General features: G+C 45.6%; 1 protein-coding gene across 1 annotated transcript in view; it reads left to right on the forward strand.

Annotated features, from left to right (window-relative positions):
- The window catches only part of norpA (no receptor potential A), a 145,818-nt gene that overhangs the window by 21,155 nt on the left and 109,056 nt on the right, over positions 1-15,607 (forward strand). Inside the window, exons 3-7 of the mRNA XM_084581641.1 lie at positions 64-161; positions 3,887-3,973; positions 5,924-5,983; positions 13,332-13,469; positions 13,602-13,681. Of these exons, the coding sequence (XP_084437767.1) occupies positions 78-161; positions 3,887-3,973; positions 5,924-5,983; positions 13,332-13,469; positions 13,602-13,681 (449 nt within the window). The 5' untranslated portion in view covers positions 64-77. The remainder of the gene's footprint in view (positions 1-63; positions 162-3,886; positions 3,974-5,923; positions 5,984-13,331; positions 13,470-13,601; positions 13,682-15,607) is intronic.

Here is a 15,607-nt window from a genome sequence, read left to right on the forward strand (position 1 = left end):
TCGCCTTTAATAGAGGCCAGCTTTGTCCTTGTGATGGATTGACTCCAGGTTGTCTCTCTGCAGCCCCCATTGCCACCATGACGAAAGCGTACGACTTCAACTGGCAACGTCCCATACCTGAGGCCCTACTCAAGGGCTGCATCTTCGACCGCTGGGAAGAAGTATGTGCATGCCTCCTCTCCTCACTGTTAATTCTTTACTCTCGGTCTTGTCGTCCGTGTTGCTGCTGCTGCTGCTGCTGCTGCTTCTGCTGGAAATATTTCCGTCAACCTGCTAAGCTGCAGCTGGGAGTTGTACAGGAATGATAAGCTGCTCGACATCTGCCACATGCCTCTAGCTTGTTCAAACACTCAGAATCGCTGTGTTGCTTTTTGTTCTGGTGTGTGTAGTTACTGGGAAAAAGCTGCCAGGACACCCGGGTAAAGAATTCTGGAACCATTAGAGGTGTGGCTGGGAGAGAAAAGCGACGGACCAAGAAGTTTGACTCACTGTCCACTCTGATTGGCAAGCTGCTCTGCATGAAGTCTTGAAACATCACACACTCCGATGATCAATCTGTGCACGACATGTGACCTGCTAACTATCACCTCTCGGAGCCACGGCTGTGATTTCCTTCTCACAACGGAGCATCAATGCCGCAGTTTCTGGAGAACTGGGCCCTAAATGCTACTTCCTAAAAAAAAAAACTTTGTTAAGCTTCATAAACACTGAAGTCAGAACTGAATATCTCATGGAATTTTGAGCAAAAGAATATGAAGTGTGTAGGAATAATTTGGTCACCAGAGTGGGGTTCCAGAGACTGCAAGAAGAGGAAGGAGTCCCTGCATTACTACTTCTATGCATTGGTGTGCCATAGTCGGAGGATTAGAGCTCTATTGGCCAGCTTGCCTCCTTGAGTGAAGAGTAGGTCCCTGCTCCTACTTTGTGGTCGGATTTAGGCAGGCCTCAAAGTAAAAGCAGTCGTAGTGGAACAGATGAAACCCAAGAGGGAGTGAGATGTTTTCTTAGCCTCCTTCCTTTTAAGATGGAGCCACACTGCGGAAACACTTGAACTCCTTCTGTCAGCCCGACTTTTTCGCCATGTTGTCGACCCTTTCACACCACATCAACCTAAACTGTCCAAAAATGTTGTCACCCGCCAACATCTGTCGAGCAACTAACTCTCCAGCACTTTGGCAACACCGAATCACACGGCAGAAGTTTGTTGCTTTTCATGGCACTAATGCCAGGAGCCGCTGACTTTGCTACAGTTTAGCCCAAATTCCTGTTTTCTATGTGAGCCTCTGAAAAACTAAATGCAGTAAAACTGAGTTAATTTGAAGTCACTGTAAAAAATGTTCAAACTGAGCAGGTTTTTGAATGACGTAATACAGCAAACTATTTCATTGTGAGAGCGTGCCGCGCATGTTCCCTGGTCCGTCCGTCTGCTTTGTTTTGTGCATTGCCACTTGGTGGCTTTGCAGGGCACGTGGAACTTGATGCAATAAATTTTAAATATGTTACTGTGCCAGCAGATATCAAAGGTAAAATGGCACTTCAGCCTGCCTTCCAAGCTGAAGTGTGACCCAAGTTACTGATGTTATATCTGCCCGGCCATGTAGCTTTAGTGCGTGAGTGCACCCCTGGAATTATTAATAGAAGTTGCTCTTCAATTGCCAGAATGGATGTGGTGGGCAAACAGTGCACAATTTAAATTTCCTACTGAATATTCAATTTGCACATGATTTGATCACTCTTTCTGGTGCATAGAAGCCCATGCATCAGGGTAAGGTCACTGTCATGGGGCACGTTCTACCTGCTACTATCCCAAAGCCTTTCTACACCCTGCACATAGTTTGGCCAAATTTCGGATGGTTGGTTTCCTGAAGAAAGGTCAACGTTGCGCAACAATACTTGAAATGATGCCAGTAACCCAAACATGCCATTTAAAGAAGGGGTGCAGGCTGTTGTTTTTCACAGTCCTGGGCATGGAGCAAGAATGGTCGTGTCACAGGGCATGCACTACCACCGCTGTTGGTCGGAGCAGCCTTGGGGCTGTTTTGGCCAGGCCGGAGAGAAGCTACAAGTAGACGCATTGTTGCCTCCGTTTCGGCTGTGCCTTGATGAGGTGCCGAGAGCATCCGCAACTGCGTTGCAGTGAAGCACGTTTTCTTCTCTCCAGGTGTGCTTTATGGCGGTTCGAGAGTGGTACCACAGAGTGATTTTTTTTTTGTGCTCAGAGTTCAAGGACTGATGTGCTACAGCGTATCAGTCATCTGCTTTACATTGTGACACCCCTTTGCTGCACTAGTTCGTGGCTCAGAGGTGCCGTCGCTTCATCGGTTTGTGGAAAAAGTAGCATTGGTCATTCCTTAAGTCTTTTAATTAAGTGGGTGGGTGCTGCGGAAAATTATCCAGTCAAATTTGCATAATAAGTTATGGGACTGCAGGGATTCTTGTAACTATTTGGGATTTCAAATTATATTACTTTGATTACCATTAGCCTGAAATTGGTTTGACAATGAAGCAGGGCACATGGCTTTAGTTTGCGTCACACTGAAGCACCACTTCGCTTTTGTGTGTGAGCTGATGGGGTATATGGGGAAAGCTGACTCATGTGCTTTAGCAAAAGGTAGCGCAAACGGAAATTGATGATTGCTTACATTGCAGGACTTGCATACAATTGCCAGGAAATGGCGGTTTTGACCCAGTCTGCTGAACAAATTGCTACAGGTGGCCGGCTACTGTCTTCAGTATTACTTGGCGAGAGCAAATTTGTCTGTTTTAGTTAATGCTGACAGTCAGTGAGCACACATCTGGTTAAAGCAACTTATAAGAAGCGGGAAGTGCCGGTCCTACACACGGTGCCAATAGTGTGGCTGCCACTTCTCTCTCGACGATGGGCATGCATTGCCTGCAGGTTGCTAAACTGGAGCAGATGACAGTGCCAGGAAGGGAACGTTTTGCAAACAGTATTTGCAAGTACAAAATGCAGTGTCAATCACCGATATATGCTGCTTTGGCTGGTGTGCTGTTGCCAGGAAATTTGCCCAGCCAGTGAACTGACTGAACCACCTTGCCGAGCGCTGTTTGTTACTTGTTTTTGTTGCCGAAATCTGTCTCACTTAGGCAGCACTGCAGAATCTTGCCCTGTTCTCCAGCCATTCATGTGGTGTGACAAGCTGTTGGGGAATAAGTTAGTTTAGTTCAGAAACTTGTTGGTGGCTTGCTTGGCGGATGATGTCGCTGTTCTGTTTCTGCACCGAGATGCAATCTTAAGAGTTGTTGGATAGGCAGTGCAGCAGCAGCAATGGAATGGGGTGTGTACGTGGCATGTTTTGTGGCCTTGTGGTATGCAGTGTTGTGCTGTGTGCCTCACAACAGACGCGAGCATGTTTGCAGCAAGCTTTAAAGAATTGCATTGAACCAATTTCTGCTGGTGCAGAATTGCTGAGCTGCATTCTCTTGGAGATTTGCAATGTTTGTCATTCAGTGCTCTGGAGTCAGATATGTGCTGGGTCTGTGACTGATGACTTGATGCCAAGCATAAAACTGGAATTAATTTTCATTCCTGACCTGCATCAGTTATGCAGAATTTGATTAATGCAGGGCCAGAATGACAGGTATGCAGGAAACCTGCAGCTGAAAGAGAAATTCATGCAAACCTCAATAGTCAAAAAGTTCTCATATTTTCATAGCCGTAATGCTGCATTGGCAGGTGATAGAGCACGAAGAAAGGATCAACATTAGCTCTGCTAAATATGCTGTAAAATTGAAGCTCCCAGATTTTTTGCATTCTTGCTACCACTAGAGATGAAACGCTGCAAATTGGTAGCTTTTAGCTGAGAGCTGCGAGGCGTTTTCACTTGATGTCATCCCCCATTTCATCACTTCCTTTTCTCCGCAGGAAAAGGAGCAAGTGGTGTACGAACCAAACGCCCTATTCCGAGTTGACGAGTATGGCTTTTTCATCTACTGGAACAGCGAGGGAAGGGTGAGTGCTGCATATGTGTCTTCTGACCTGCTTTGCTGTTTTGCTGGATGAGGTATGGTGAAGGGCAAAAATGAGCTAATGGTGTTTGCTTTGAAGGGGCTCCAAGACAGTTTTCAAATTTGCTAAAGTTTTCTGAAGTAGACTCACATCTATATCAAGTTAAACTCAGTTATACCAAAACAGCTGCGCACTCACCGATTGAAAGTGTACGTTCAAATATCTTACATCCTGTGCTAGGAGAGCAGATGAGTACAGTGGGGCAAGAAACCATACTCATGTGGCTTAGAGGACACTCCAAGTCACCCAAGCTAGTTTAGCATGCATTGTTCCTTGCATTGTAGACGGGCAGAATGTGCCAGTCAAATTGTAACATTCCAAAATAACATACTGCTCTGCGTTTGGGTGCACAAGACCTTATGGATGCGGCGATGGCATTCTTGTCAATTTCCCACAAGATAAAAAGCTCACAGTACAGTCAGTAGCTTCTGCACTCCTCAATGTATCGACACACAACATCTTGACCGATTACAGGGGAGGGCATGACGCACCATGTGCCTGAGCTGTCAGTTGCATGTTTGCTTATTTTACCGTCAGCCATAGAGAGGGCCATTACAGAAGGGCATGAACAGAGGGATACAAAGTTCTACTGTTAATAGATGGAGATAAAAAAAAAAAAAGAACAGTAAGTGATACCATTATTCATCAATAAAAATTGCCATGTTTGAAGAAAAACTCGCTTTATGCATGTCATAAAATGAAACATCCTAGAATACACTGGATTATCAGAAAAGAGCTTCCAGACAATCTGTAAAAGCTAAAAGAATATTTCTGCTAATAGAGACAGCGCTTGTTTCTACCTTATTTCAGTTTGACATTAGGGTTCGTGGTATGGAAAATTATAGGATCTTGCTGAAAGCTCGATTTTTGCAAAAAGTGCTCGGGTGTCTCTTTAAGGACACAAGGTTTTCACATCCTAATGGCCTTCACTGAAAACAGCTTTTCTATCAAGGCTGCTAAGAAAGGTACGACAAAAGAGCAGGAAGCAAACAGCATTGATCGTGCATGGCTATTTTTAGCCCATTTCAAACCTGAGTTCCTTGACCATGGGTTGTCCCTTGCTGCCTGGCACAGGCAGAGCGGTCAGGCACAGAATCAGTTTTTATGAAAAACTATGCATTGCAATGTCAGGGACCTGGCCCAGTGTTAAGACATTCGGCTACTTATCCGGTGTACCCACAATGGGAACCCGACCGCGGCGGTTGTGCTTCAGTGGAGGCGCAACACAAAGACATCCGTTTGTCGTGTAATGTAATTACACGTTAAAAATCCCCAGGTGGTCTAAATTTTCCTCAAGCCCTCAACTAAGGCATTTCTTTCTTACTTCACTACACCTTTCCTTTCTTCCCTTATGACGCAGTTCAAGTGTTTGCCGAGAAGAGGGACAAATCCTGCGTCTTTCCTTTTTTGTAAACCACTTTACATTTACATTTTTTTTTTACAGCGGCATCCCACCTCCGGTTGCTTTCTACACATTGATTCTAAAATTACCTGCTACTTGCACTGCTAAGTTCTGGCTGCTGCAATTCTTTGCTAGTTGAAGAGCATCCCTCAACACGACTAACTAGCTAGTGTGTCCAGCAGCAACACAGGTCTAGCGTGCGACACCGATGACATTATGCAACGAACCACATCCCCTAGCTCTAGGGGTGGACTCTGGTGGAAGGGGAACTATACCCTCCTGTAAGACTGATTGTATGGCTATATCTGCTGGATATAATGGATGGATTGTATGGCAGCCACATCTTGAACAAGGTGCAGACATTAAAAAAATCAGGGCTGGTTGGCATTAACTAGAATCCACTGCCGCTTCCTTTGTAATGTGATTTTTTTGCTTTGTGATTCATTGCAATTTACGGTGTGCTTTTCAATGGGTGTCCACTCTTCTTCCAGGATGGCCAGGTGCTGGAGCTTTCACAAGTCAATGATATCAGAGCTGGAGGCATACCCAAGGTTAGTGGATACCTCTGTTTTGTTTTGTTTTTTTCTTGAGTAGCTTGGTTGCTTTCTTTTGAGGGTGTTAATCCCCCACGATGTTTTGGAACAGAAAACCTTCAGCTTTGCAAGCCACTTAGTAGCAGGTTCTCGTTCTAGTAGCATTTGCCATGGACATGCAAAACATGACAAGAAAAAAAATTTCAGTGGTCTCTCTTTTCAAATGTAAGCTAGCGGCTAACTGTAGTAGTATGTAGCAATGTGTAAAGGGACAGACTTGAAATGAAAGTCAAGATATATTGAAGTTTTTGATGCTCCATCATGCCACTGGTTGCACACTGTCTCATCCACATTGGGACATTACATACATTTGACTTCCTTGGCACCAAATGAGCAGTGGCAAGCGGAAACGTAGAAGGTTTTGTGCCAGAATTGAGACTGGTGTTAGTTTTTACATCCCCACAGTATAGCGGCACACAAACGCAGCTAGAATAGCGCAACATAAGTGATTGCAGTGCCGAAGAAACAGCATCAGAAGTCTCAATATCAGAGTGGGCATCATGTGTGTTTTCACAAAGTATGCCCACTTGAAGAATCGGCCCACTCTTAAATGTAAGCTGCAGGTGGTGCTTGTCTGTGTGCCATGTCTTGTTCTCCACTGGTGTCAACTGGGAACCAACCAGCCCCGTCAGCCATGCTGCCTTGACCCTGCACTTTCCCTATTCGCAGCAAAAGGGGTGCTCTGTCTGGCTGCACTTTTGTCGCTTTTGACTGCATTCTTGTTTTCTGTTGCTGAGGTGATTGTGGCTTTGCCAGTGTCTTTCGTTTGTATCTTATTGTTCTTTGCCTACTTTGCTGGGGGTGCACTGGTATTTGAATGAATAAATAATATGGGCGTAACTGCAGAAACATGTGCAGCGCTGCTTATAGACAAGCGTCATGTTTGTAAACAAAGGTGGCGCTGCGATCGGTAGCGACATGGGGTGTAGGCAAAACACAGCGTGCCTACACTGCGCCAAGCGATGCTGCCTTCGAAACCAGTTCGCTCATGCGAATATTCTGAAGCGTAAGCTTTGATTGTGCATGGAAATGGTTTTGTTTATGCCTTATCAGCCGATTATTTCTGAAATTACTTGGCGAAGAGCACTGCATTGGCTTCCTTCTCCGTGGCCTCAGCAGCGCGCGCTCACGGTGGGCACTGTAGTGACTGATTAAGTTAAATGAAAAGTAAAAAACACAATGTATATGAAAAACTAGCAACCAACATTGTTCAACTCCCTTGCGTATTGCTAGCGCATGCAAGGACGACGAATGAATGAATGGAAGTGTGTTTTCCATATGACGAGCTCCTATGATCTTTCTGCTGAAGCACCTTCACTCTAAAGAACTAGTACAGTCGAACCCGGATATATCGAACTCGAAGGGGATCGCGAAATAGTTCGATATATCGATAATTCGATATACAGAAATCGGCTTGTGACGGCACTTACGATGCGAAAAAACGATACCGTATTTGTCGCGTAATCAACCCACTCGCATAATGAACCCGCCCTCCACTTTTGCACCGAAAATTTGAAGAAAAAAAAAATAAAATGTGTTAAGGCCAGCTCGCTCACATGCAAGCGATTAAGTGATCTCAGCGACGAGCGGCAGTGACAGAGCAAAAAATTTTCAACTTGTTGGAACTGCGTTCCTCTCGCTGCTCGAGCCACCGTGGCAGCTCAAAACAAGGTTTCTGTGTCGCCGCGGCAGAAATCGCGAGGGTTTTCGCTTGCATGTCGATGGCACGCGTCACTCCGTTTCGGTCGTCTCATCCACAGCTCATTTCTTGGCAGCGTGCCAAGATGCTGCGCAGTGATAACTTCGGGGTGCGTTTATCTTTTGATAGCTCCTGCGGTGACGGGGAGCAAACTTGGCAGAGTGCCCGTGATGGCTTGATTGTACAAGCCTGGTTCGATTTATCACGCCGCGCTTGAGCCGGGCATCATGATCGCAGCAGCTGACCGCGTGCTTTCGTTGATTCATACATGCAAGAATAAACGACTCCCGCAAAAAAAAAAAAAAAAAAAAAAGAACACTCACACACACCTGCCGCTTCTTAACGTGTGAACAGCACAACGATAAGAAAGGACGACTAGCAAAAAAAAAACAGAAAAAAAAAAACACAGAGCTGCCGCTTTTTAACGTCCGCAGGCGCCATAGCCACGTCAGCTGCCGCGCGCAGAGGGTTCGCAACACGCGCTGGAAAAAGCGTCCGACGCCTGTCTGAAAACGGGCTGAGCTGGCTTGGCGCATGCGTAGCGCGTGCTGAAGGAGAGAGCTCAGCAAAAGGATGGGTACACCCACGGACATGGCTTGCAAATGTCATGTGTTGGCGCGCGGGAAACGATAACTGCAGATGCGAGCGCCTTTGGGGAATGGGCGCGGCGCTGCCCAGACCAGCCGTCGCCGAACTGTCCCCTCTCATTCCTTCCGCGCATGGCTTGAAAACGTCACGTGGCAAACGGCCAAGGGTGATGCGATCGTCTTTGGGGAAGGCACACTTTCCCGTGCGGGTTGCGCAGTTCGATATATCGAACGACTGGTGAAATTAAGTTCGATATATGACGCGGCATTCCTATACTTTTACATGGGATTTTCAAGGGGATATTTCGTGAGTTCGATATAACCGAAATTCGATATATCCGGGTTCGATATAACCGGGTTCAACTGTATTACAGTAAAAGCTCGTTAATTCGAACTTCACGGGACCCGGAAAAAGTTCGAATTATCCGATGTTCGAATTATCGAATGGCCTCGAAAAAACTGACAAGAACCATTTGTATTACTGTAAATGTACCATATATAGTCGCGTAACGAACCCGCTCGCATAATGAACCCACCCAGCCCCGATTTGTGCCAACGAATAAAAAAAAAAAAAGGCGTCGGTCGTTAGCGCGTCCTTCCGTTTCGCGGCCGTCGCGCTCCACAACACATTTCTTGGCAGTGGCCGGGCCAAGATGCTGAGCAGCGATAACGGTGTGTTTATCTTTTGACTTTAGCTCCGGCAGGGTGGGGGGAAGCGAACTTGGCAAAGTGCCAGCGCTTGTCCGGTTGTGTAAGCCTCCTTTTCAGTACGTTCGCTTTATCATGCTATGAGCGACTGGGGCGGGCGCGTCTACCACCACTCCAATAATCGGAACGCGCGATAGCAGCAAGCGGCTTTTGAAGCAGCGTTTTGGCGTTATGATCTGCGTGCTTCCGTTGACAACTGATGGTTGGAAGGACGGATGGCTATCGCAAAAAAAAAAAAAAAGTTTAACCCGTAGTGCTCGTCCGAGATCATAGCCTTTCATGGGCGTTGGCTGGGACCGCGCCGACAGTACTTATCCCTATTTCCAAATTAACAGGGTTGGAATTAACGAGTATTTAGTTCCGAGCTACGTTGCGCAGAAGAGAAAGCAGGCAGCCGCCGCCGTTGCGGCCATGCACTGACCTTGCCGCGGCCGCCGTCCCCTCCCTCCAACGCCGCCGCGCCGGTCATGGCGCCATTTAAGTTTTACCCCCTTTTCCTTGGTTTTACCTGGTTCCATCTCCTGTCCCCGTTTTGGACGTTTTGGACGTGCGCAGCCTTTAACTATGCCTTCTGATCGCGGAAGTGTTTCTTTATTATTATTTTTTATTTTTTTTTTTCCGCGTGATGTGCGCCAAGCCACCCAGACGCGGCGGTGCGTAGTTCGAATTATCTGTAGCGGAACCGACTCGCGTTCGAATTAATGGGCTTTTTTATACACAGATCTCTATGGAGCTTGGCCGGACCAAGTAGTCTAGTTCGAATTATCCGAAAATTCGAATTATCGAGGTTCGAATTAACGAGCTTTCACTGTACCAATAACAATAGTGAACAGAAATCATATTTCTAGCTCAGTGTACTGGCAACTTAAGTCAGAATTTCACTGAATAAGAACTCAATCATTTTTTTTTGTAACATATTCGCCTAGTATGCACTGCTAACTTGTTTTATCCTGCTCGATAAAAATACATTTGACGTCTGTTCCATCGTACAGACGTAGCCACAGGTTATTATATACATGAAGGCCCGTAAGAATGCTCTCATTTTTTTCTTTTTACGGTTTAGGAGAGGTGCATGAGCATAATGGATAGTTCTTCACGATCGCTTGCAGTGAAATTTGCGCGATCTGCTAAGTTTTTTTAATATACTTGGGAACTTTTCATTCAGAAGTGTGTCATCTTATCTGCTTATTTTGCACCCCTCATAGCTGATTCCAGTTTGGGACATTAAACTTCATGTACCATATATATATATATATATATATACTATGCCTCAGCTGCTTGATCAGATTTACGTTGTACGTGGATATTTAATTCGTTCGTCGAAATCTTCAGTTCAGTTCAGTCGTGTCCGACTCTTCGTGACCCTATGGACCATATCATGCCACGCTTTGCGGTTTCTCACTATCTTCCTAACATCACATAATTTCATCTGCAGTCAAAATCTTTGTGACCTTCAAAAAGAAAGTTTAATAATCTGAAAAATAATGCCGCGTGACTTAAATTTGCCCGGATCCTAACGATGTTTACTCGCTTTTTGGGGCGGGTGAAAATAATATTAGAGAAAAGCTGCTTTATAAGTTCGGACCATGTTTCAGCAATATCGCGCTGGAGTGACTGCTCAAAGTAATAGCAGTTATCTTCGCAGCAGCTTTTGTGTCCTTTTCTGTACGAACATACGCACAGGCACAGGTGAATGGAACTGACAACGCGCGGCGCTTCTTATTATGACTTGATATGGTATATACAACAAAACGGGCATGAGCTGCAGGCGTTATTTATTGCACTATTCGTCGTGTGGCAATTAAGAGTTGCAAACAAACTATTCAAGTTTCAGTGCAGAAGTACAACGCGCGTTAGCTGCGAAGGCAATCCGTCACCGAAGGGTCTACTTGTCGCGCTTAATGTCCCTGCCTATCGTGCTCTTATTTATCCTACCGTAAGAAACATGTGGAAACAGGTGCCATTTTCTTTTTTGTGACTCATGGCACAACCAACTGCACCACAGCTTGCAGCAATATCAGGAGTTATGCCCGAAAACCCAGCAAGTGCCGCGCATCCAATGCAGACGGCCCGAGCTTTTGCCTACACCATGAAAGTCACTGCTGTCGCCAGCGTCGCCACATCTCCACTGACGCCACGGGCTGACTCTTGTCTATAAGCGGTAGTGTCATCAGTCTCCTTTAGGGGTGTGTCAGTATTGAGTGTTTTGAATATATGGAAAAAAGATTCTTTTGAATGTATGACTTCTTTTCAGCCTGAAATGAAATTTCAGGACAAAATGAACAGACACATATTATTGCACTTATATCTGTTTGTTTTTTGTCGAAATAGTGTATGTGATTAAACTAGACTAGGCCATCTCTTCACCACACACGCACACAAAAAAAGAGTGTGCCTTCCATTGAAATGTGTATTGCTCGCTATGTCTCGCAAAATCAGGAAAAACATGAAACTCATGGACTTAGGATAGTGAAGTTTCATAACCTAGGCTTAGGGAATGGGAAAAATTTCTTCAGCTGTGCAAATCACAAGTTGTAAATCGATCCACGCCTGCCCCCAGAGGGAAGCCACGATGAAGCTTTGGGAGGAGGCCCCACCACACAAACAGCAACTGTGCAGTCCAATGCGTTGAAAGGCGAACGCGGACGTAAGCGAGGGGAGTGCTCATTGGCATCAGAAAGATGAGACAATATGCCAGTCAGCGTCTGAATGCAGCACATGGCTTGCAGTGAAGCCCAGAACCAAAAATATGTGGCCACGCTAATGTTTGGCCTAGCAACAGTGGTTCTATTGTCGTCATTGTGCCTGCCATTACACACATGTCAAGGTGCATGGGCTACAGGGCATTACTTACCCTGTCGGTGGCAGTTAAACTCAGCTCACCCTTGTTAAGGTTTTGTGCATAACACACTAAAGTGAAATGGCAGTGCTCACGGTAGTGGATCTGCTAGGGACAAGTGTCATGGGTGGGGATGTTGTGTTCAATATTTTATGGATGGATCAAGCAGAGAACCCGGTGCTTTTTGATTGTATGGAGTGGAAGTTCATCGCTTTGTTCTCACAGAGTGGGATACCGTATACACGCGTGTAATGGCCGGACTTTTTTTTCCGAGATCGGGTTGAAAATCAGGGGGTGCGGCGATTACATGAGAAAAAAGACAGCGAAAAAAATTATTTGCGGTGGTACCTGCCTTTATTATTGTCAAAAAACTCCTCGACCTCCTCCACTAAACTCACCGGGATTTCAGGCTCGTCCCGTGTCCAAAACATCACTCCTTGTCGTCGTCCTCCTCCTCCTCCGAACTCATCGGGACTTCAGGCATCTTCTTGGGAGCACCATTGCCGTACGCATTTTTCGTCAACGCCGAACTTTCGTCCAGCCGCTCTTTTTCCTTCTTCTTTCGCGTAGTGAATCACTTACAGCTTAAAGTGAGCGGTATAACTAACGTATTTTCCCATCGAGGAAAAAGAAAATCTTCAGCTCACGAGCGCAGAACAAATCAGGGCAGCGATGCGCTCCGATTGTGAGATCGCACGTGATATGCTTCGGGCGATCGAGGAAATGTCTGTAAAACGGAGGAACGAACAGACTTGGATTGGATTGGATTGTATATGCTGGCCTCACCCTTTGTAACGGGCGGGCATCTCTGCGGCTAGGAGCGCCCCCCTTTGTAACGGAGGTGGTGGCCGCTGCCCCCATGCTCGACTTTTTTTTTTCTCAAATATTTTGTTCTTAATTCTTATTGGCAATTCAAATTCTAACCTTACGCTTCATTTTGGCTTTCACTTGATTTTTGGGCCCCACCTAGCGGCGGTAACCACAAAACGTTCCGTATTTCTTGCACCGCGCAGTAGACAGCACTGCCCAACTTCCTGAAGCTCATGGTGTGGCTTTTACTGGGGAAATTTTTTAAAAGTTTTTTTTCCCAATTTTCTTTCTAAAGTTCGGGGTGCGGCCATTACATGTGTGCGGCCATTACACGCGTGTATACGGTATATGTGAAAGCTTGCAGAATATTGCTCGTTGTCTAGCATCACATGAAAGAGATTGATTCACGCAGTAAACGACGTTGAAAAAAGCAAATACAATGCTCTTGTAACATTTTCCTGACAGTTAAACTCGAGTGTCAGATAATATGCCAGGTATTGTGCTTTTGCTGCACTTGTATTTATGAAAATCGGCCCAATATCGGATCTCTGCCAAATATCTAAAATTTTTTTGCTATCAGTGCGTCAAATCGTTTAAGAGCAGAATTGCAAATATCAGATTCATATTGGAAATCTGGGCACTGGTCTTCTCCTCTGATTGCAGGATGTCCGACTACTGGCAGAACTAAGCAGCAAGAACCGGTATGGGCTGGACGAGGTGTCCTTGACCATTTGCTCAGGCACGGACATGGTCAACATTAACTACACACACGTGGTCTGCCCGGACCCTGAGACAGCCAAGGTATGACGCCCAGGCCACTTTCTGGGATCAAGTATCAGTCGTACCCATACTTGTCGACCTCTTGAACCATGCTGTTGCAAAGATGAGGGGATGCGCATCGTGATGCGCATGGATGTTTCTGCTGTGGTGCAGGTGTGGCAAGCTGGCCTGCGCAGCATCACCAACAACATCAAGGCCAACAATGTGTGCCCAGCCACCTGCCTCGAGAAACAGTTGAGTAGTGCAGCTGCTCTTCCCCCCACGGGGTCTTCTGCTAAAGCAGATGTTTGCGTGTACTGTGCGATGTCACAGAGCCCGAGCACCCACTCTTAGCCATGCGTGACATCGCTGTATCTGGGAAAAGGGAGATCATGGGGGAGGGCAAAAAGTTCGGCTTGTTGCCGCCTGTCGTGTGGTCTTTCATGAGTGTGCTTATCTTGCACTTTCACATTCATTTTAGATCCTTGTGGCTGAGCCAATAATGAATGTTTGGAACTTTAAGGCCCCCCGTCGGAGGCAACACACCACTTTGGCCCTAACTTCCCTATAGACACCACCTCTGGGCTGACCCACCCGGAGGAAACTGGCAGTCAACCTTTTCTATCCTGCCCTTCATCTTTCACTTTCCTATCTTCTTTCTCACGGTTCTCCTGTCTTCTGCTCTCTTCTTGCTTTTTCTGTTTTCCTGGCGGCTAGGGTTAACCTTGTGTGGCTAACTGCCCTATGTTACGCCATATTTGGTTATAGTCAGGGTATGAAGCTGGCATAGCCAGGACTTGTTTTCTAATCCCCTTTTTGGGCTTCGGAGGGGGGGGCTGCTACCCTGGCTAAAACAGCACACCATTCTTGTGGCTTGCTCCACACTTTCAACTAGTCATCCCCCTTTGAAACAGGGAGCACTGAGTTCACTCGGCAGTTTTTTATGAAGACTAAAGAACGTTTCCAAAATACCATGTGATTCATACTGAACATCTAAAAAACAAATGAGGGCAAGTCTCACCGTTCATTGTCTCAAAGACTTTAACTGACACCGTAGGTTAAGGTTACAAGATAAAGAAGCTAGCTAATGGAGCCCTTTTGTTGGAAGTTCTGTACCATTATCAATACAAAACGATATCTGTAGTCGCAGCGTTTGGAAACATTCCTATTGCAATTAGCTGCTACAGATCATTAAGCACTGTTTGAGGTGTCATTTCTGATGAAGATCTAAACAACGACACTGATGTTTGAGCTAGTTGGCATTGATCCAGCTTATAAAGCATTTGCAGCACAAAAAAATGAGGACAAGACACTGCACTTCCAACTAAATTTTATCTGGAAAAAGCCAAGCTTAAGTACAGCGCTATTATCGCCGCATGGAAGTCAAGTGTGTTTGTCCAAAAAGGACGAACACGCTCCAAAGTAAAACCTGTGCCGAAGTAAAACTGGTGTTGGAAGACCAGAAGACATGTAGTACTCACGAGAAACGTTTCAAGGAAGTGAGTTTATGCCACCTTCGTATAGGACATACACACCTTTCGTATATAGCTACAAACCAAGACAAACCACTATGTGGTGCATGTAAAGACATGCTCACTGTAAACCATTATCTACACTCATCTAAAAGATTGAAGCACTAAGGAAGAAACACTTCACACTTTTTGCAACAAACACATTCCTTTTCATCCCGCATTTTTTTTAGGGGAAAGAACCCTTGTTGACCTGTCATGTTTTTAATACTGTGAAGGAAACAAACACCTTGGAACCAATTGTATATTGGAAAACCTTTAGAGAAATATATGCAACAAAAATATAGTTCTGACCTAGTGCTTGGCACATGTTAGCCTTAGCTGCTTATGTGCCACAAAACCCAACACTTCCCCACGACCCAGCTTTTTGCATATACGACAATGACGATACTGGGAAGATACCTACATCGTTTGCAGTTCTGTTTCATCTCAAATGTAGACAACCAGCGTGCAGACGTTCATCGGATAAAATTACTGTGATGGAAATAGTTTTCAGCCGTCTTTTTAGGCCCATTAGATAATTCGAGTTTTCAGTTAATTCAGGCATTTTTGTCAGGTCCCTTGCAGGCCGAAGTATTAACGAGAGTTTACTGTGCATATTACTAGTATATTCAGCAGGAGGTGGGTGACAGCTTCACCTGCGTTTATGCA

The sequence above is a fragment of the Amblyomma maculatum genome, chromosome 10 (genome assembly GCF_055883805.1).
Source record: "Amblyomma maculatum isolate TAMU_Amacu chromosome 10, ASM5588380v1, whole genome shotgun sequence".
Classification (NCBI taxonomy): Eukaryota; Metazoa; Arthropoda; class Arachnida; order Ixodida; family Ixodidae; genus Amblyomma; species Amblyomma maculatum.